Source organism: Pipistrellus kuhlii, unplaced genomic scaffold, assembly GCF_014108245.1.
Source record: "Pipistrellus kuhlii isolate mPipKuh1 unplaced genomic scaffold, mPipKuh1.p scaffold_m20_p_11, whole genome shotgun sequence".
NCBI lineage: Eukaryota > Metazoa > Chordata > Mammalia > Chiroptera > Vespertilionidae > Pipistrellus > Pipistrellus kuhlii.
In genome coordinates, this window is record NW_023425416.1 from 1,861,610 (window position 1) to 1,881,704 (window position 20,095).

Genomic DNA, 20,095 nt, shown 5'->3' on the forward strand with positions numbered 1-20,095 from the left:
TGGCTCCTGCTTAATGGAAATGTAAAAAAATAATAGAATAAAAAAATAAAGACCAGTTCACTTGTGCTGAAGATGCATTTAAAAGGTGATGAGTTGGGTTTATTACTAATTCTCTACAATGTTCTGATCCTGGGTCCTGGAGACAGCCAGGGCCTCTTCTCTGAAGTGCTGTAGCTTCCGGCCTCGGCTGGTTCACACCCGTTAGCCTCTGCTCCAACAGTGTGTCCCAGATGCCTGCTGCTGCGGCACAGCCTCGCCTCCGCTGCCCGGAGCGTGCTGGTTCCCTAATGAAGCCGGTGATGACCATCATCTAAAACAGCTGCCATGTGCTACGTGCTGCATTGATGTCTGGTTTCCACAAGACCACCGAGTGGCTGGTATTACCTTCATTGAACAAAAAGTGGGACGCAGCAGCCAAGTAACTTGCTCAAACCACACACTGGACACAGGCAGAGAGAAGATCCACACTCAGAAGTCTGCCGAGTCCACGCTCATGTGAGGGCACCACGCCACACATGCATGTGGTTTTGGTGGGGGCTGTGTAAGGGGAAGCTGGCGACTAAGGCTCTCTGTGGAATGTGAGCTGAGTGACGGGCACCGCAGTGTTCCGGTGAAGTCCTGCTGCCGGCCTGGCCTTCCGACAGGCAGTCCCAGCACCCCGCTCACCTGCTCTCGGCACTCGGGAACCCCCTGTGCAGCAGAGCTTTTTCTTTTACACGTTTTACACAGGACACCACATAACCACACTTCTATGGGAAATATAAATAATTCAAATGAGTCTGAAAAGAAAGAGCTCAATCATTGTATATTATAATTTTAAGGGGAAAAAAAAAAAAGCTGACAATCAGATCAGAAGCATTAAACGAAGTTTCTTGCTCATTTTCTCCAGAGGTTCAACCAGAACGTTTTTAAGAGGGCATAAGTTTAAGGTCTAGCTAGGGAATAAAGACATGTTCTGTCAGACCCAGGAGTTATCAAATTATCTCTAAGTGCTGTATTTAAAAAAAAGAAGGCGGGAGCTGGCAACCTGCATCTACTAAGCTCTCATTATTATAAATTTGTGTTCTAAAACCCAGTACCTTTTTTTGTAAATATGCAAGGGACCCTTCTCTCCTGGAGAAGCACCTCTCACTAACACATTTAAAATAATACCCTTATATCTATAATGAATTCTTGGCATTCAGGAATTCAAATCTCCTCAAGAGTCAGAGGGGAAAAGCTGCATAATTATCGTTCATCTGAGTGCAAGTTATAAAGTAATCAGTGTTTGAAACAAAAAAGCAATACCTTAGAATGACATTTAAAACAAAAAAGCGTACTTACTGGCACTTAAATTTTTTTTTCATGCAATTTGTTATTCATTCAATGGGAAGAAAACGTGCACTACCATTTTTTGATAAGGCAAACAATATTCAAAATTGGCATTAACTAAACACAACTTGCCAGCACTGTGTGAAAAACCAAATGCTTTAATGAAGCTATGGAGAACAACAGTTCAAATATCACGGATACATTAATATTGATCCACAATATACAGTGCTGTGGACCACACAGAAAGCACTGCTGCACCCCAGCAGGTGACTACATTACAGTACCGAGTGTCCGAAAGAGACAGTCATTTGTCTTTTTTTTTTTTTCTTCAAGAAATAGGAGTTTTGTAATACACTGTTATCAACATAAACTTTTCCCCAGTGCATTTTTAAAAAATATTAGTAAGTGCATTCCTTTGTGCTTTATTTTGTATCTTTTATCTTCCTATGAATTTTATTTATTCTTATTGCTTTGTATTTTTAAAAAACAACCAGAAAGAACTTTGTCATCCTAGCATGACCAAGTTGGTTGCATGTTTTTGGCAAAGTCAGGTTTGGTATCTCCATCACCAGAGGCTAGTGGACAAGTTTGGCATTTCAGTCCCCCCAGATGGAGGCCCAGGCCCAGGCCACAGCTCTGCACCCGGGGACGGGGTGAGTGGATCGTTCTCTCATCACAAGAGGCAAGCCCAGACCGCCCGCTCCTGGCTTAACTAGTCCCTACAACAAACCCGCACACTACTGGGCAAAAAAGAAATAAATAAAACCACTCCCGCAGCTGCAGCCTTCTGGCTCACTCGCCTGCCACTCCCAGAAACTGTCTGCTAAGAAGGTTGGGGCAGCAGGCGGCGAGCTCGGCGTGCGAGACCCAGGGAAGTGGTAGGAGATGCCATGCTTTCCCTCTCAGGGCTTCCTCTGCATTCGCTTAATCCTGGGCCCCGGGTTTTTAAAGAACCTTGCTCTATTTTTAAGAACCTCCAAATCAGCACAAGAAAACTAGCATCAGGCTATCACCACCTTCGACTTTGGCACCAGGCCCCCTCCCCCACGTCAATCGGGAGAGAAATGGACGATGCTGTGATTGTGTCCGTGCCACGGTGGCACAGTTACTTGCTCATGCACACCCGTGTCACTATTCTAGGAGAAGAGCTTCTGTACAGTGAAGGAGGCTGAAAGAATGGGAACCAAGTTCCCTGCCCCTAAGTAATGAAGCTATAAACGGACAGCATTCTCCAAGTTCCAAGGACTCCCGCTGCCCGGCGTGCCTGGGAGCCAGGCATGGGCTATTTCACGTAAGTCACCCATTCACACGTTCGACAATCACTCCTCCCTGAACCTTCTAACAGCCATCGCCAATTCACATTTGACACTTAAACTCAGCCTCGTTTTTTATAAAACCCTCCTGAATGAGGTTTCCTGATGAAAGAAGTTGGCACTCTGTCACTAAAATATATCTAATATTAAAAATATCTGGAGAACTGGAAGCTCTGGTACTGTCCACAGAGGCACCCTGCCACACGCCGCTCTCCACGAGACCAGCTCAGCCGGCGCCGGCCCACGCGGCTCTGCTCTGTGTAAGGCACTTCATTCCGGATGGGTGTGCTTGATGCCACCGGCTGCTCAACTGCACCTGCTGCTGAGACATCCACTCCACAGCCTGGCTCCCGGCCCGCGCCCGCATGACGCCTAGCCCGACGGAGCACGGGGCCGCTGCTGCCACCTGGCAGGACCGCCCGAGCCCGTGCACGGGAGGTGGTGGGACAGCAGCTGCCTGTGTGGCACTGCGCTCAGCGGAGCAGAGCTACCAAGCACCAGTCATCTGCCAATACACTCTCTCTCTCCTTAGAAAAGTTCAGCAAGCTTGCTGAAATAAACTTCAATTTAAATGACCATACTGGGCATATTAACACTATGGTTACCAGTCTCCAAGAATATTGCTACTTTTATATCACTAAAAATAAATATGTGAGTTTATTCTCTCTAAAAGGCCAGTTTTACCTATTAATCTACACCTTAAATGCGTGGAAAACCAGTCCTGAGACTGTAATATACAAAATATTCGCAAAGCTCTCTTTAAACACAAGACCTTGCGTGAAAGTTTTCTTTCATGTGTGTACAAATAATGCAGAAAACCATCAGTGAGTTGTAAAAATATTGAAAACTTGCCATTTTAAGATGCATATTCTTACAAATTAATACAAACATACTGAAAAGAACGATGATAATAAAGAATCTGTACAACTCAAATGAACAGTAAAACATAATTTAAAAATAAAAATAGGAAAGCCAATTAGAAATGTGCCGTTTGGTTTTCTTATCAAAAGCAACATTAAAGAAAAAGAGAGTAAAACATTCAGTGCTCCTCAGTGTCTTACTTTGAGTGGACATTCATTTCATTTCAAAATAAAGCAGAGGTTGGCAAACATGGCCCACTCCTCGGTGAGGAAGACCGTGGCAGCAGGGCAGCGAGCCCCGGCTCAGAGCCCTGCCCGTCCCTGCGGGTCAGCGGTCAGGACACATCAGCTACTTTTCTCACCAGCCAATCCTCATGAAAATGGTTGCATTTTTTCTCTTTTGCAGAATATAGCATTTCTTGAAATAGTTTGCAGTATAAAGACTGATGCTAGAGGGTACTGTATCTTTAAGGCAGTACCAATGAACACATTTACAAAATGGAAAAGGTTAGTGTGAATTTTTTTTCTTTTGTCTGTCTGTCTGTCTTTTTATTTACTTATTTTTGGTTGGTTTACATCCCTCTGATTAAACTTTCAACTTAATTTCCAAGGAAGTCACAGGCATAAAAATCTCCAACCTGCGTCCCCTGAATAACAGTGGAGACACATTTCTCTGATGAAAATCCTTTTGCTCAGGAAGCTGGCATCCAGGGTGAGTTCGGTTCACAGGTTCTGTACGCTTATTGTACAATACTTTGGAGGCATATATAGTTGCAAAATAGAATATACAGGTCCGCTTCACAAAATTCTAAAAATAAAATATATCCTTGGCTATTGAGAAAGCATGAAAAAAATTCATATTAAAGGAAAATTATCGAGAAAACCCCTCAGGTCAGTTACGGAATCCCCCGGAGGTGGCGAGCGGGTTGCTAACACGCGTGCTCGGGCTCCTCCATGCTCACGCTGCTCCGCCGGCTGCTGGTTTTGGAAGCTCCCGGGGACACGGACGAAAGAAGTGGATCCGTTACGCCAACAGGAGAAAGAGTGTCGTCCATCAGGATGTCTTCCAGTTTAGAGCCCATTTTTGTGGGGACACCGAAGGCCTGGCTGCCCTCGGTGCCGGCGCCCAGGCTGCTGCTGAAGCTGATGGTGCCGTCGGTGAGGTCGAGGGTGCTGGTGCAGGAGAGGTCCGCGTGGCGCGGCAGGAGGTCCTGGCTGCAGTTCTCCAGCGAGGGCTCCTGCTTGATGATGCGGTTCACCAGGTCCGCGGAGCAGAGGCCCGAGGAAGGAAGAAGGGAAAGGCCATGCGCTCGGGCCTGCATCTCAAGTTCCTGAAAGAAAAGGGAAAGTCAGACCCTGGACCCGAAGGGGCACAGAGGGCTTGGGGCACAGACACTGTCCATGCCCACAGGACGCGGTCGGGGAGGGACAGAGGGAGAAGGGGGAGGGAGGGGGGGGAGGGAGGGAACCTGGAAGGGTGAGGACTTGCGCTGGTGAGCACAGGCTCCCCGCCTGTGGTAAATGCACCCCGTGGTAGGAGAGGTGGGTCATGGGGGGCAGGAGGTGTATGGAAAGGCGCTGTACGTACCTTCTGCTCAGTTCTGCTGTAAACCTACACTTGTTCCAAAAAATGAAGTCTATTTTTAAAAAAGCATACACTTAGAGAGAAAACAATAAATATTATTTATGTTCACAATGAGGAGAAGTTAAAAAATCAAAATAAAATTTTCAAATGTAAGCTGCTGATTAAAGGGAAATGTTCAGTAAGCATTATTGGTCCGTGGTCACTAAACTATGCACTGAAGTATTCGGGGGCAGCAAAGCACGCACAGGGCCCTGGGGAAATCACCTCAGGGGAGTGGTCATACGCTGTGAGGGCCCTGCCCACGTAGGGGTCCACCTGGGCCAGCTGCGCCTGGGCTCCTCCGCTGCATGGAGCAGGGCCTGGAGGGGGTGGGGTGGCAGTTCTGACAGACGTCAGCACTGTGTGGGAGTCACCCTGCAGCGGAGATGGTGGCAGCTGCCACCTCCCACATCCAGGAACAGGCCAAGAAGCAAGTAATGCAGGTATCCTATCCTATCTAATAAAAAAGTAATATGCAAATTGATCATCACTCCAACACACAAGATGGCTGACCCCATGGGGACACAGATGGCTGCCACAAGACAGCCAGCAGGAGAGGGAAGTAGGGAGGGACTAGGATTGGGCCTAAACGGGCAGTCAGACATCCCTCAAGGGGTCCCAGATTGGAGAGGGTGCAGGTTGGGCTGAGGGACATACCACCCATGCACAAATTTGGTGCACTGGGCCTCTAGTTTTAAAATAATATAAAAATGCTATTTTTCTTAATTTACATGTTTAAATTTTCAAATGCCTACTAAGTGGTCAGGATCTAACAGAAAGGGGAAGAGTTACTAAGACACCAGGGCCAGCAGCACTAAGAAAGTGGGCAGTAGTGGCAAAAGTGATAAAGGTTTGCACAAGAACTGGAGGTTGAGAAGCATCATTCTGGCCATTTCATCATGAGAAATGAACATTTCTTTTAATTCCAGAAAAAAAGTTCTCCTCTGACTAATTCCTTCCTCCACCTCCTTCCCATGTGCTGAGCTGACACCTGCCTGCAGTGCCTCAGCATGGGGCTGTTTGGAGACAGTGTCTTCAGAGAGGTCCCTAAATCACCACAAGGTCACTGGGGCCACACCCAGCCTGCTGCAGCCCTGGGTCCTTGCGGAAGAGGAGGCCAGGGCGCAGGCGCAGAAGGAAGGTGCCTTCCACGCCCAGAAGTGCTTTCCGGAGAAACCAGCCCTGCCGACTGCCTTCCCGGGACTGCACTGAGAGGAAACGAAGTCTCTGCTGTCTACACTGCCTGATGGACTCCAGCACTCATTTCAAAAGGGGCCCCTTCTTCCCTCCTGAGTATCCCTGCATCCTCCCAAAAGGAACCCTAGAGACCCGGACAGACTCCCCAGTGCGCGTTCTCCCTCCCAGTTCAGCGCCCCTTCTGCTAAGAACAGCAGTGAGGCTGAGTGAGCCCCATGGCCTCCTCGGAGAGGAGAGCGGCCCTGCAACATAACGAAGCTGAAGCCTCGGCCCACACACCCAAAGACCTACCCTGCGGAAGAGTCGTGTTCAGTCTTTATTAAAGGCTGTTTGACCTGCAAGACCTTTGGATGCAATACATCCAATTACTTGCATACAAATAAGAGCCACAGCCAGCAGCACCTGCCTGTCCCCTCCTCTCACCCTCCAGAAACACCTGTCTCTTAGCGTCAGGTCAGAGCCTGGCTGTGGGGTAAAACGGGGATTCCAATGCCATTCAGCCTCATGCTTTCCTCTGTGAGACTCTGTGCGGTCATCACTTAGGATGGAAACGGAAAGAAGCCCTGGCTGAGAGCGGCCACTCTGTAAATCCATATCAATGTGCTAATAAGAACGCACTCCCACACAAGCAGTTTGTCTTTCAAACCAAATAATAAAGTTGAACTAAGAGAGGCAAACATCCTACTCTATCTTCTGTTATTTAATTTAAAATATTTGTCAGCTGACTAAAGCCTTACTTATATTTCTAAACAATGCAATGCCTCTCATCCAAGTGCAGGCTTGAGCCAGCCGAGCTGTCCTGACCGTTCACACTTCCAGGACACGCTAAGCCTGAGGACTGCCTCACTAACACGTAGGAAACCCTGAGATTCTCCCCTTGGGGATTTTCCAATTCACTGTTTTACAATACTTGCATTTCACACAAAAAGACATATTTGGAGCCTTAAAACAAAACCTAGACTCTCTTTCAAAAACAATTACTATCCTATATAATAAAGGCCTAATATGCTAAGTGTTTGGTCAACTGGTTAGCCTTCCAACCAATCAAAGCGTAATATACTAATGATATGCTAAGGCTACTCAACACTCAGTATGATGTGCACTGACCACCAGGGAACAGATACTCTGACCAGTAGGTTACCTTGCTGCTGGGGTCTGGCCAATTGGAACTGAGCAAGAATGGGCTGGACACACTCTGGAGCCCTCTCGCAACCCCTCCTAACTGGTCAACCTCCCACGTCCCTCCCTGGCCCTGATCATACACCAGTGGGGTCCCTCGGCCTGGCAATTCGGAACCCCTCAGGGGATGTTGGAGAGCTGGTTTCAGCCCAATCCCACAGGCCAGGCTGAGAGATCCCACTGGTGCACGAATTTGTGCACCAGGCCTCTAGTATCTAAATATTTGTATGAGGAATGAGCACATTAGTACAAGCTGCTTTTATAAACTAGTGCCTAGATTCAATAGATCCAAGACATGTAGCTCCTCAGTGAAGAACGGGACATAGGACCAACAGCAAAAGCCAAATAAAGGGAGGGCAAGAAGCAGAAATCTACATTTCAGCTGACTGCTTCTTCCCTGCTGAGGTTCTAAAACGTGTCCCCAGAGGACAGCTGTCCTCACCCCCCTTGCGGTGCCCACAAGTGTCACGGTGGTGTGGCATGGAAAGATCAAGAGCATTGTTATCCGTGAACTACTCAGCCATTAACCCCATGTCTGGGACTCCCAGCACTATGGCAGACAACTGGTTGCTAAAGTGCTGCACTTTGCACTGCCATTCCATGAACAGTTGCCTTGGAAACCTGAAACGAAGCCTCTGCTTTATGGCAAAATCTGGTACGAGGTGGGTTCATCTACTCAAGAAGAAGGCAGTGACTCCTACTGGTGGGCCATGTTCAGTTGGCCAGGACATTAAAAATACTCCTGCAAACTCCTTCATCAGTAGCAGCCTCAGTTTTTCTTCCTCTTTTTCAAGGCAGTTTCAGAGGAAGCTGTGTTTACACTCGGCGCCAGAGTCCATGACTGAGAGAAGGCCTGGCTGACACTGGGGACCCTGCTCACCTGCACTGTACACACACCCCCTGAATGAAATGGCGGTGAATCCTATAGACCCGTAAAACTAATATTTTTCTCGCTAAGAAAATACAGTGTAAACTAAAGATGCACCTGGTATAAGTTCACTCTCTGTCCTACTTCTTACACCTATGTCTTTGATGATAAAATCCTCTGGGCATCCCCAAGTTGCCTATTAACATGGGCTCTGACCATGGACTAACCCCTCCCCCCCAATACTAAGGCATCTTTGTACTGAGCAACCACAGTCAGTTCTCGTCATGCGCAGGAATCAGTCACCACAATGAACTGGATGTACGTGCTCCCCAAATTCCTCCATGGAAACCGATGGCCCGGGTTATGGCGTTTGGAGACAGCTTTGGGAGGTGCTGAGGTAGTAAGAGTGCAGCCCTCCTGGGCGGGACCTGTGTCCTTATATAAATACCCCGAGAGCGCCCTCGCCCCTTCCCCCACGTAGGACTTGGGCAAGGAGGCACTGTCTCTGAACCAAGGAGCGAGCCCTCCTCACCCTCAGGACCAGCTGGCGCCTCAGAACGGTGAGACAGTCTGTGCGGTAAGGAGGAGGGTGAGCCCTCCTCACCCTCAGGACCAGCTGGCGCCTCAGAACGGTGAGACAGTCTGTGCGGTAAGGCAACTCTGTCAGCCGCAGAGCGGACTGGGCTGCAGTCGCAGAGGGACTCCTCGCTCCTGGGGACACAGCTGGGCCTGGGGGCCTGCGGGCCTCTGGCCAGACTCCGTCCCAGAGCCAGGCTCCCTCATCTAATATGTAATGTTATTGGTGAGCACTGAACTCGCTAAGAGCACTGCAACTTATGTCCCACGTCAGCTGAGCTCCATCAGACCCAGCACAGCCCTAACTGCTTGGGAAACTAATCAACACTCTGGCATGGTGCTTACAGGCCACCGTAATCAGCAAAATCACCTACAAAACCCTCAACAATATAAAAAGCCTGGCACTAACCAGACTGTGAAAAGGACATGGTCACAGGTGGCGCTGAGAGCAGAAGGCAGAGCCTCGCCTGCTTCCCCTGAGGCACATGTCCCAGGCAACTCAAGTCTGCCCTCTGCAATTTCAAGAATGACCAAAAGGTGCCTTGAATGTTTCTCTGGGTTACAAACATATTGTTACAAGTGGCAGATCCAAATGGGGAATCCACAAATAATGCGGATCATGTGAGTCAACTCCCAGGGGGGGGGGGGGGGGGGGGGGGGCTCCCTGCACCCTTTCTTCCCAGGTGAAGCCATACCTGGATGCGGAGCAGCAGGTGCCGGTTGGCATGCTCCAGCTTCTTCTGCCGCGTCTCCAGCTCCTTCGCCCGCTGCTGCTCCCGCTGCAGCTTCCGGATGTAGTCCACAGACGCCTTTAAAATGGTGCCCTTGTTCCAGCGCATGTCCCTGGTGAAGGGCAAGGAGACAGGCTCTGTATGACTGAGGCTCAACGAAATGCAATGGTCGGAGCAATTTCTAAAAATGCGCTACGGAGTGCAGGTTGGTACAGCTACCAGTCGCTGCCATCCCCTCTCCCCCATGTACCCCGAGGAGCACCCTGGCAGGGAGGGTGTGCACGGGCTAGCCTGGGTCAGAGTTACAAGGTGTAGTCAGGACCTAAACACTTAGGTCTGTTGGTTGCAAAGTCAATATTCTTAACTTAGTTATCATAGTAAATAGTTACAGCTTTCTATCACATTAACTATCACATTAACTCAGAGAATAAGCTGTGGCAATAACATCCCATGATGTCTCACTGCCTGATTGTGTGAGGCACACAAGTGGCATCCTTGAATTGAGTCGTGATTTCCATGGACAGGTTATCTACTTCTCCGTCTTTATTTCCTCCTGTAAACCGTGATATGACCCTCGCAGGAGCAGCCTCCGGGATGTTATTGGAATCAAAGGGAGCACTCTCTATAGAAATGCTGTGAGAAGCTGAGGGTGCAATTGTGTGAGGGGCTCCATGTACTCACCGATGGCTATCTTTAAATAGCTTTCACTAGGTACCAGGTGCTTTGCCAAGAATCTTACAGCTCATTTACTCCATCTGACAGACTGGGAAACTCAGGCACAGAAAGGTCAAAGCATTTGCCGAAGGCACATGGCTGGGAAGCAGTAGGCCAGGAAGCTGAGATTGCCTGGCTTCGGACGCAAGCTCTACACCACTGTGCCATTCTTCCTTGTATGTATCTGAGTCCTCAAAACCACTCGCCTAGGCAGGATACGCTGACTGCCCCTTTGACCAGCTGAGGAGGATGAGCCCGAGAGCTCCAGGCCTTCCCCACACAGACGTCTAGGAAGGTGCCGTCTGGGAATTCACACCCAGCACCTGCGGTCCAGGCCCCTCAGTCTGTGATCGCCACAGCTCTAATGCACTCGTATGTGGAACAAACAGAACACCACTTAGAGCACTCCAGATCAATGACTAAGGATGAAGTTATAATTACGTAAGTAATATTCCTATAGCACTTTATCTGAGCCCTTTTATAGACAATATTCATGATGATGACAATGATAGTGATGACAACAAAAACAATTTTAATGCATGAAAACCTCCAAAGCTTTACTCTACAGCTGCTCAAAGTGGACCAGAAGTATCAGGTGGCCGGGTGAATGGAGGGCGGTTAACACAAGTCTCCAAGTCATGGATCCTCACATGGTCAGATAAAGAACAAAACTGAGTTCTCCCAGGAGAGGCAGCGTTCAGGCCCCTGAGAGCTCCTGGGAGCTGATCCCCAGGGCCTAAACACCAAAGATGGCAGCACAGGAGGTGTCCTGGGATTGAGCCAGCTGGCTAATGTCAGGGCTAATATCCAAGGAACAGAAACTTCAGCAGCCAGCAAGAAATGCAACTGCACTGAAACGTACGCCTTGCTGAGGCCAGCAGGGTGAAGAAAGTTACTGAGACACGCACACAGCCGCTTCCTGTGGAAGAAGTGGCCATTTCAACCAGTCATCTTGGGTTTACTTCCTTGTGAGAGCCAACCAATTAATTATGCTTCGGGGCTTAAAAGAAGAGTTTTTAAACTCCTTTGTTGTAACGAGAAAGAACCCATTTTCACATAGAAGTGTACACAAATCCCTACCATGTAAATGGACAAGAGCAGGTCTGCTAAGGGCAGGGAGGGCATGGGGCAGAGACCATGGTCTGTGACTGTCTCTTCAGTCGCCCCAGGGTCTGCTCCCGGACCTGGCATGGGGGTTTGGGGGTTTCCGTAACAGATGACAGTCCATTTTATCTTAAAACAATGCCTACCAATTCAGATCATTATCAGTTTAGATGGTAAACTTAAGTAATGACTAAAGGAGAAAGGAGATAGGCAGGGGAGGCTTTCACTCCCGCCCAGAACTTCATCCTTCGGTAAAGAGATTCCCATGCTAGCCTAAAAGTACATGCTAAGAAGCAAGAGCTGATGAAGAACAGGAAAGGAGGGATTCAAGCTCCGCTATCATGCCAGAACGAGGACAGGAAATGAAGGTCACAGCCCTTTCGCAGAGCTGAGAATGCGAATGTTCTGAGTTTCAAAATGGTTTTCCTTGATAAACCTGGAAAATAAAATGTGGATGATGGAAATTGTGCTTGAACATTCATTCATCAGAGCCACCTTACAATGGTTTCATTTTATTTTGTCACAAATACCCTGACAATAATGTGAATAGCAAACTTAATAAGCCGTGCATGAATAATGGCTGATTTCATCTTTCCATTTTATTAGATAGCTAAAAGGTCATATTCACCCGCTAATTTCATCGAATGCCTGTGGGAGCCATTAAATGTGTTCATCCTGGAGCCCCTCACTTCAATGGGCCGGTGTCTAATGGATAAAAACTCTGTGTTGTCCTGTTTGCTGCTGCTGCCAGCAGGAAAGAGACCTTTACACTGTGACCCCCCAAGCAGTGGGCGGGAAGATAGCTGAATCCCCAGAGCTGACCCATGTACTTAGAAGAGGATTAAAACGTACTCTTTTTTTTTTTTTCTAGAAAGGAAAAACATACAAAGAACACGAATGTTTAAAAAACACACACAACTGTTAAACGTGAAGTCTGCAATAGCAGCTCTCAGTGCCTACAGATGCCGTTCGAGATGAAGAGCAGCCAGCAAAGCCTGGCTTCAGCAGGCACTGCGATCGCTGTCCTGCAGAAGCTGGTACGTTTTGCTTAGCAGCTCAGCGTTTGCTTGCCAAGGATTCTCCTCACACCCAGAGCTATCTCATGTCCAATCACCCTGCTGTCCAGTTCGGTGCACTTCCCTCAGCATCTTAGTTGATGAGACTATCAAAAGCAAGGTGTATGGCGTATTTAGGATGAAACCCAAGAAAAGGGGGACTTCTTTACACTGGATTTCATAACGGTGCAGTTTTTGCAATATATGAAAAAAACATTAAGGTACAAAAATATACGATGCAGATTAACATGCAATTGTACTCACGGATCATTGGACTTGGGAATCAAAGTACCTAGTTCTTTAATGCGGTCATTTATGTTAAATCTTCTTCTTCGTTCAACTTCAAGAAAAGAGCACAAGAAGAACTATTAGCAACAGCATTGCATTGGCATGAAAGTATCTCATTAATGACATGCGTGTATCAACCTTATGGCTCAGGACCACGGAAACCTGACCATGTATTTCCGTCTTTCTGTGGTTTTGGTACTGAGGTTAAAATAGCTTTTCAAATGAGCTATAATTATTAAGCCCTCAGATACACATTTCTCATCTGATCCCATCTGATCCCATCACAACCCTGAATTGGGGTTCCTATACACCATTACAAACAGGAAAACTGCCCTGAGACTAGGGAGGCAAGGACACAGCAGGAAGTGGGAGGGCCAGGTCCCCACCCTGACTGCAGACCAGGCAGACTTGCTGCAGAGGGCCCTGGGGATTTCGGCTCTGCTGGCTGAGCTGCAAGAACTGAGGCCACTATGTAGGCACTCACACAACAGGAGATAAAACAGACTTCCACACTTATTTACTGACCAAAGTCAATGTCAACGATCACATTAACCAGGTGAAACGTGTGTGCAGTTCACGTCTACTAGTAAAAAGCCTGGCTGCCGAAGCTTGGACTTTATATAACTTTTACATATCCCAAAATGTCATTCTTGTTTAGATTTTTAAAAACTATTTAAAAATGTAAAACACTTTCTTTGCTCAGAGGCCACACAAAAATTCCTGCTCTGGCCCAGTGCTTCCCAATAGGAACATAATGCAAGTTGTAGATGAAATTTTAAATTTCTAGCAGCCACATTAAAAAAGTACAAAAAGGTGAAATTAACTTTAACATTTTAATAAACCAATATATTCAGATTGTCATTTCAACATGTAGTCAAATTTACATTCTCTCCTTTGTACTGAGTGCTGTACTCATACAGCAGGTGACCGCTTCAACGTGCTCGCCAGGCCCTGTGACGTGTGGCTGTGGTCCGGATAACCCACCAGAAGGTATGTCCAGCACCCTTACCTACATCACCAGCCCAACAGTGCCCCCACTCATAAATCTAGTTGCATGTTCTTCTTAGAGGAAGGTGAAGGAAGTAGCAAAGCATATGTGTTAATAAATGTTCTTAATTTATTAATTCCAAATAACTTAAGGTCTAATAAATTGAATTAAAGATGTTAACTTTTTACTTTAAATATATTATAACCTAATACATATTTATTATTAGATTATTTTGTATAACTGAGTACATATTTACATTTGATTCACTTGAATAAAAAATATTGTTCACTACTTCCCAAAATATGTTGCCTTTTTAAGCTGAGTGATGATCTCTATCATTAAATCAGTCATATATCTTACTGTCTGTCACTGAGCTTTTATAAAAACAGAAGTAGCAGGTCATATGCAATGGTGCCGAAGGAGGAGCTTTCGCACCTCTGATCTGCTTAGCTAACCTCCTCTGACAACGTTCCTTCCTTTTCCAAAGCACATAATAATCGTAACATTCACACAACACTGAAATACACCGAGTGACATGAAAGCCTCCTACAACCCAGCAACTGCTTTTACATGTCTTACATGTCCCTGGTGATTATTTTTAACCCTAAAAATACACACACACTGGCTCCCAGCAACAGTTCTGGGCCTCTTCTAGGTCCACATTCACTTCCTGTGACTGGTGCCGCCTCCGGGTTGAATGCCACACACCAGCTGAGACTCCACAGGTACACATCTAGCCCGGCATCCTCCTGGAACTCCAGACTCGCAGGTCCGCCTCCTTGCCTCCCTGGGGAGCTCTAGGGGTGGCCTACACTCCGCCCAGGTTCCCTCTCACTTGGCAGAACTCTCTCCTGGAATCAATACTGCACCTCTGTCATCTCATATCCCACCGCTGCTATAGCATCAAATCTGTTGGCTCTATCCTCACAGTATTTCTAGAACAGTCCATGCAGCTTGTATGGCTACTGATGGAAGCCACCATCTCCCACCTGGATTCCTGCAATCCAACTACCTCGTCTCTGTGCTCCACCCAGACCCACCATTCCCCACCCCCATTGGTCTAGCCAGAATACCCCAGCCGGAGGGGTCCCGTGAAAAGTAAGGCAGAGCACGGCTGTCCTTGGTTGAAAACCCTCCATCACTCCCCATCTCACCTGGACAAAAGCCCCGCCCTCAAGGCAGGCCACAAGCACGGGCACCTCCATCACTCCCGCTTCGTTTTCTATCCTCTCCCACTCCAAACCTATCTTTTATCGTTACTCCTCTGGGTCCCCCTTCAGCCCCAAACTTCTTGCTATTCCTCAACCTCTTTGGGACTCCACTCCCCACTTAGAGCTTCATACTGGTGTCACCCCTGCATGGAGCACTTGTCCCCAAGCATCTGAGTGGCTCTGCTTCAGGGAGTGACCCACATTATCCTGTGAGCCTTCCCTGGCTACCCTATTTAAAACCCAATACCCACTCCATCCTGACACTCCACTGTGTGGTTGCATTTTATCTCCTCATAAAACGTCCTGCCATCCGACATCCACATCATTCATTCACAGGTTCACTTTCTACCATCTAATGCCTGTATTTTCTGTATGTATGTACATACTTTCACTGAGGCTTTCAAAACATCCACATGAGCTTGGATCATAGTAGGCCCTCGGTAACTAAGTATTAAATAAAGAATGATGCAGTTGCATTAGAGTAATTTTAAAAAATAGAGGCCCGGTGCACAAAATTCGTGCATGAGGAAGGGGAGGTGTCCCTCAGCCCAACCTGCACCCTCTCCAATCTGGGACCCCTTGAGGGATGTCCAACTGACTGTTTAGGCCCGATCCCACTCCGGGATAGGGCCTAAACAGTCAGTTGGACATCCCTCTCACAATCCAGGACTGTTGGCTCTCAAATTCTCGCCTGCCTGCTTGCCTGATCACCCCCCTAATCACTCTGATCAACACCTAACTGCTTCCCTGCCAGCTAGATGCCCCTAACTGCCCTCCCCTGCCGGCCTGGTCACCCACAACTGGCCTCCCCTGCAGGCAATCTTGTGGCGATCATCTTGTGTCCACATGGGGGCAGCCATCCTGTGTGTTGGAGTGATGGTCAATTTGCATATTACTTCTTTATTATATAGGATGATTCTATATCTATCATTTCTTACTTAACAGCATATTGTAGACATCTATCCCTGTCAACATTTAGATGTACTACATTTTATTTTTAATTCAATGCCTTCTTATAGCTTTTTAAAATTATGCAAGTGGTATAAGCTTATATAAACTTGCAAAACATACAAAAGTATATAAAGGAAGAAGTAAAAACCACCTTTTTACACCATCAAACACCTATATTTCTTGTCAAGGTTGAGGGTGACGCCCAGAACCTTCCACCATGCACTCATAAACACACACAGGTGCACATATCAATACATTTCACTCTGGAAATCGTCTCTCTCTCTACCCCTCAGAGACCTTCCCCTGGGAATCAGCAACCCGAGGCAGCAGCAGACAGGAGCCGGGACTGAGGAATAGAGCTCTACAGCAGAGAACATTCTGGCTGGGCTGTGTCAGCTCCTGAGCCCCGAGGTGGAATGGCCCCCTGGCTACTTTCCCATGAGACCAGACAGAGCTGCGCTCAGGAACTGATTCCCTGGCCCTCCCCTGCCCCGGCAGCTCCCGGTACAACTCGGAATCCCAACCCACAGTGCCCTGTGCTTTATCCTATAGAATCTGTAACGACACGCCATGCCACCGGGAGTCCAGGCTCTGAGCACTAGCTGCCCGCTCTCCGGGGTGGCATCATTCATGATAAAACAGCCAGTCTTCCTCCCCAGTGCTCAGGACTTCCGGTGTGGCTCTGCCAGCACTGGGTGGGGGGAGAGGGGGTGGCTGGTGGGGGGAGCACAGGTTCTTTCTATTTGGTAACAAACACAGAGGCTCATGCACAGATGTCCACGTGGCATTGTTCACAGCAGGGACACATGGAAAGAGCTCTCGCAGCAGGCGGCCACGCTGTGGGACACTCAGCAGCAGTCTTTACCGGCAGCGGGTCAGTTATTACTGCGGAGTCTCCAGGGCCCACCACAGAGGAAAGCAGCAGGCATGGAGTGTGCACCATGCGACAGTGTCTGTTTCCTCATCACAGCGCAGTGCTTTCTATTTTGGGTGTGGCTTAAAGACAAGGAAAGAGGCCGAGAAGACCGACAGCAAATTGAGAAAAAGAAAGATTATCCCAAGGATCAGAGGAGAACTCTGGCCTTATTCTATCATTTCCGTCAGAACAGAGCATTTTATGTAACCTACATTCTTAAACATCAGTGTCGGAAAGAGAGCAAGGCGGCCATGGGATGAGACACTGACTCACAAGCGAACGGTTTCCTGCCTCCAAGCCCAATCCTTTTTGTTTTGTTTTTAATGCGCAGCCTCTTTACTTATTTATGAAACAAAAATCTTAAGTTTTTATAGGAACAGCTTAAACATTTGATTGAGAGTAAATTAAACACATACAAATAATTTTAAATGTTAAATTATTTTTATGTCACAGGTAAAGTAAAAAACTTGGAAGGCTACCTCACCTACTGATAGACTACCCCCAGAGGATTCCCTTTTTCCTTTCAAATCTCTCCGGAGAAGGTGCTCCCCTAACCCTGTATTGTTAATAAGTTCCAGTGTGAACAACACTTACAATTGGGTAGTTGGGGATCAAGTGTCTTTTACTCACACACATACAAAACCAATACTATAAACAAGGAAAACAGTCTTCAGGGTACTGGAAAATTTCAATTTGATATGAGATAAAGCATGGGAAAAATACCTTGGTTTCTCTGAAAAAATAATTTTCTGCTATAAAATATGCCTTTGATATCATAGAAGTCAATTTCCCTCTAAATTTTCTGGGGGAAAACTTGATAAAAAGTGAACATCAATTCCAACATTCACTATGACAAACAAAACCAACTTACTCAGGTTGTGATTGTCCTTTTTCTGTCTCTCTTTAGCCAAGGCTCTCGCTTCCGACTCTGTGGGGAAAATACACGCTGTGCACGTGAATGAAGCAATTAGAAACTGGAACTGGTCACGGCACAAAACAATGTGAACACAGAACAGCCCCGTTTCCAAGAGGCCAGCTCACCTGACCTGACTCCACACAATATGAAAAAGCAGGCAGTTTTCAGTCTAAATATATATCAAGTAAATGCAAACCTGGGGTTTCTACAAAATAGAGAGACCAGTCCCCTGGTCACAGTGCAGGCGCACTGGGAACAGACAGGCCGGAGGAGAAAAGCAGCGAGTGCGAGCACCTCGCATTCCTCCCTCAGGAGCCAGACCAGCTTTCCCGGCAACAGAACTTTTAAGTCTTTCTTTGATGCCTTTATAACACACGCCCTAGAACTTCCAGCTAGAGAAGCACATGGAGTGGTTAGATGTATATTACTGTATATATTTATATCCGGAATTCACAGGCTGAATTAGTGCAATTGGGGAGGCCAGCCTCAGTATTTCCAGGCACTATTATTTATGCCCCTCCACCTCAGGATTTTAATTTGTTTGGTTTCCTTTTGTTTCTGGGTTCCAGCCAGACCCCACAGTTCTCTGCCTGCCAACCTCAGCTCACCAGCTGCGGGCCAGTTCTGGTCAAGGCCCCCAATGGCTTCTGTGCATCTGCTGTGGCCACGTCCACCCGCCCTGGCCCTGGGAGGAGGCTCCCTCTCGAGGTCGGGCACTCATTAGTATCCACCCCTTTTTAGCAGTTCATTGCCTCTCTATGGTTAAAGAACATTTAAACCTCTGTTCAAATCACTGCCCGGTTTCCTCCTCGTGTTAATAAAGACCACTCCTCCCCTCCCTTTAGGTCAGACCCTGGCTCCTAAGCCTGTCTGCCTTTGGTGACATCATGCACGCTCCCCTCTAGCACCCCAACTCCTGCCCATTGCTCCCTTTCCTGGCATGTTACCCTTGGCCTGTCCACAGAAGTCACTTTTTTAGAGGCAAGTGACTTTAGAAGTATACTCTCCATTGTATCTGCTTTTTAAAAATTTAATACATCCATGCCCCTTCACCCACTTCTCCTACTCCTCACCCTGTCTCTGTGGTTTTCCTAGGTTTGTGAACAATCATATAGTACATAATTCAAACTCTACTTCGAACTCAAGTAGTAAGAATTTTAGTCATGTCACTCTAACCATATTTTATTATTTAGCAATATTTTCTAAAACCTCATGGTACTTTTCTTTCCTGTAGGGTATTCACTACTTGATTGGCCTCTGATGGTATTTATTGTATTAATTAATTAGTTATCTTTTTTAGCCCAAATCAGTGATTTTTTTAAAAAAAATTTTCTCCTGCCACAATTTTCTGAAGTAGTTTTTAAAGATACCATTGAATAGGACAGAGATTTTTGGCACCAAATCTATGTACCATATTCTCAGCCTATTCACCCAACACCACAGGATGCAAGGACCAAACAGCAACAGGGGGTGGGGGGAGTGCCCTACAAGTCAGCAAGGAGGAATGCCTGGCCTACTATCCTCATGTTTTAATGGCCTACTGCCTTCCCTAACGTGTTGAGCAAAAGGGAGAAATGGGTCATTTCACACTTGCCTCAGAACAAACAAGACCTGTCACTCCATTTTGTAATTTATTTTTCACTCTGTGTAATACGTCTCTTGCACTTAATACACAAAAATAATAGGAGGCATGTGAAAATGTAAGAAACACATTCTTCCCCATCCCAGCTGCGGGCTTCCGGGTCTGTGGCAGGAAAATTCACACAGGGGCCCTCAATGCCTCCAGGGCTTGGCAAGTGACGTAAACATGGGCCGGGCAGCAGCTTTTACAGTTCTGTCAGCTGCCCCCCCCCCCCCCACGCTCCCTCCCCAGAGCAGCAGCCATCACAGATACACGGGGCCACAGAGAGGTAGTCCAGGGGCAAAGGCAGCCCTGACTCCCGGAATCTCACAGAGTCCTGGACACGAGGATTTTTAAGTCAAGTCCTCCACCTTAAAATATTGCTCCCAGTTTCACCTGCTGCACAGATGTTAAAAAGTATGTCTGTGAGTGGGAAATAGACTGGAGGTCACTGTTTTGATTACTTTACTCATGAGAAAATGAAGCAGCACATTTGCTGGGTGTTACCTGTGAGCTCCCTTTTGATGTTGGGAAGGTTGGCTGGACAGGAGTTGCTGACGGTGAGGCCAGGGGGGGGCAGTCCTTGATTGCCATAGAGGTCAATCAGGTTTCCGGAGACGGGTAACTGGAGAGAGAAATCAGTAACGGAAATGAGTTGCTGAACAAGTCCTA

At 47.3% G+C, this 20,095-nt stretch overlaps 1 protein-coding gene across 9 annotated transcripts in view; it reads right to left on the reverse strand.

The window, feature by feature from the left end:
- Positions 1-1,453: 1,453 nt before the first annotated feature.
- The window catches only part of MITF (melanocyte inducing transcription factor), a 216,539-nt gene continuing 197,897 nt past the window's right edge, over positions 1,454-20,095 (reverse strand). For 5 of the 9 annotated variants that reach the window (XM_036430553.2, XM_036430559.2, XM_036430558.2 and 2 more), the window contains 5 exons: positions 19,931-20,048; positions 17,758-17,832; positions 12,797-12,872; positions 9,624-9,771; positions 1,454-4,815 (listed from right to left, as the gene is read on the reverse strand). In XM_036430553.2, coding sequence (XP_036286446.1) covers positions 4,414-4,815; positions 9,624-9,771; positions 12,797-12,872; positions 17,758-17,832; positions 19,931-20,048 — 819 coding nt within the window. In that variant the 3' untranslated portion in view covers positions 1,454-4,413. The remainder of the gene's footprint in view (positions 4,816-9,623; positions 9,772-12,796; positions 12,873-17,757; positions 17,833-19,930; positions 20,049-20,095) is intronic. The other 4 variants (XM_036430555.2, XM_036430560.2, XM_036430554.2 and 1 more) reach the window with 1 other exon arrangement.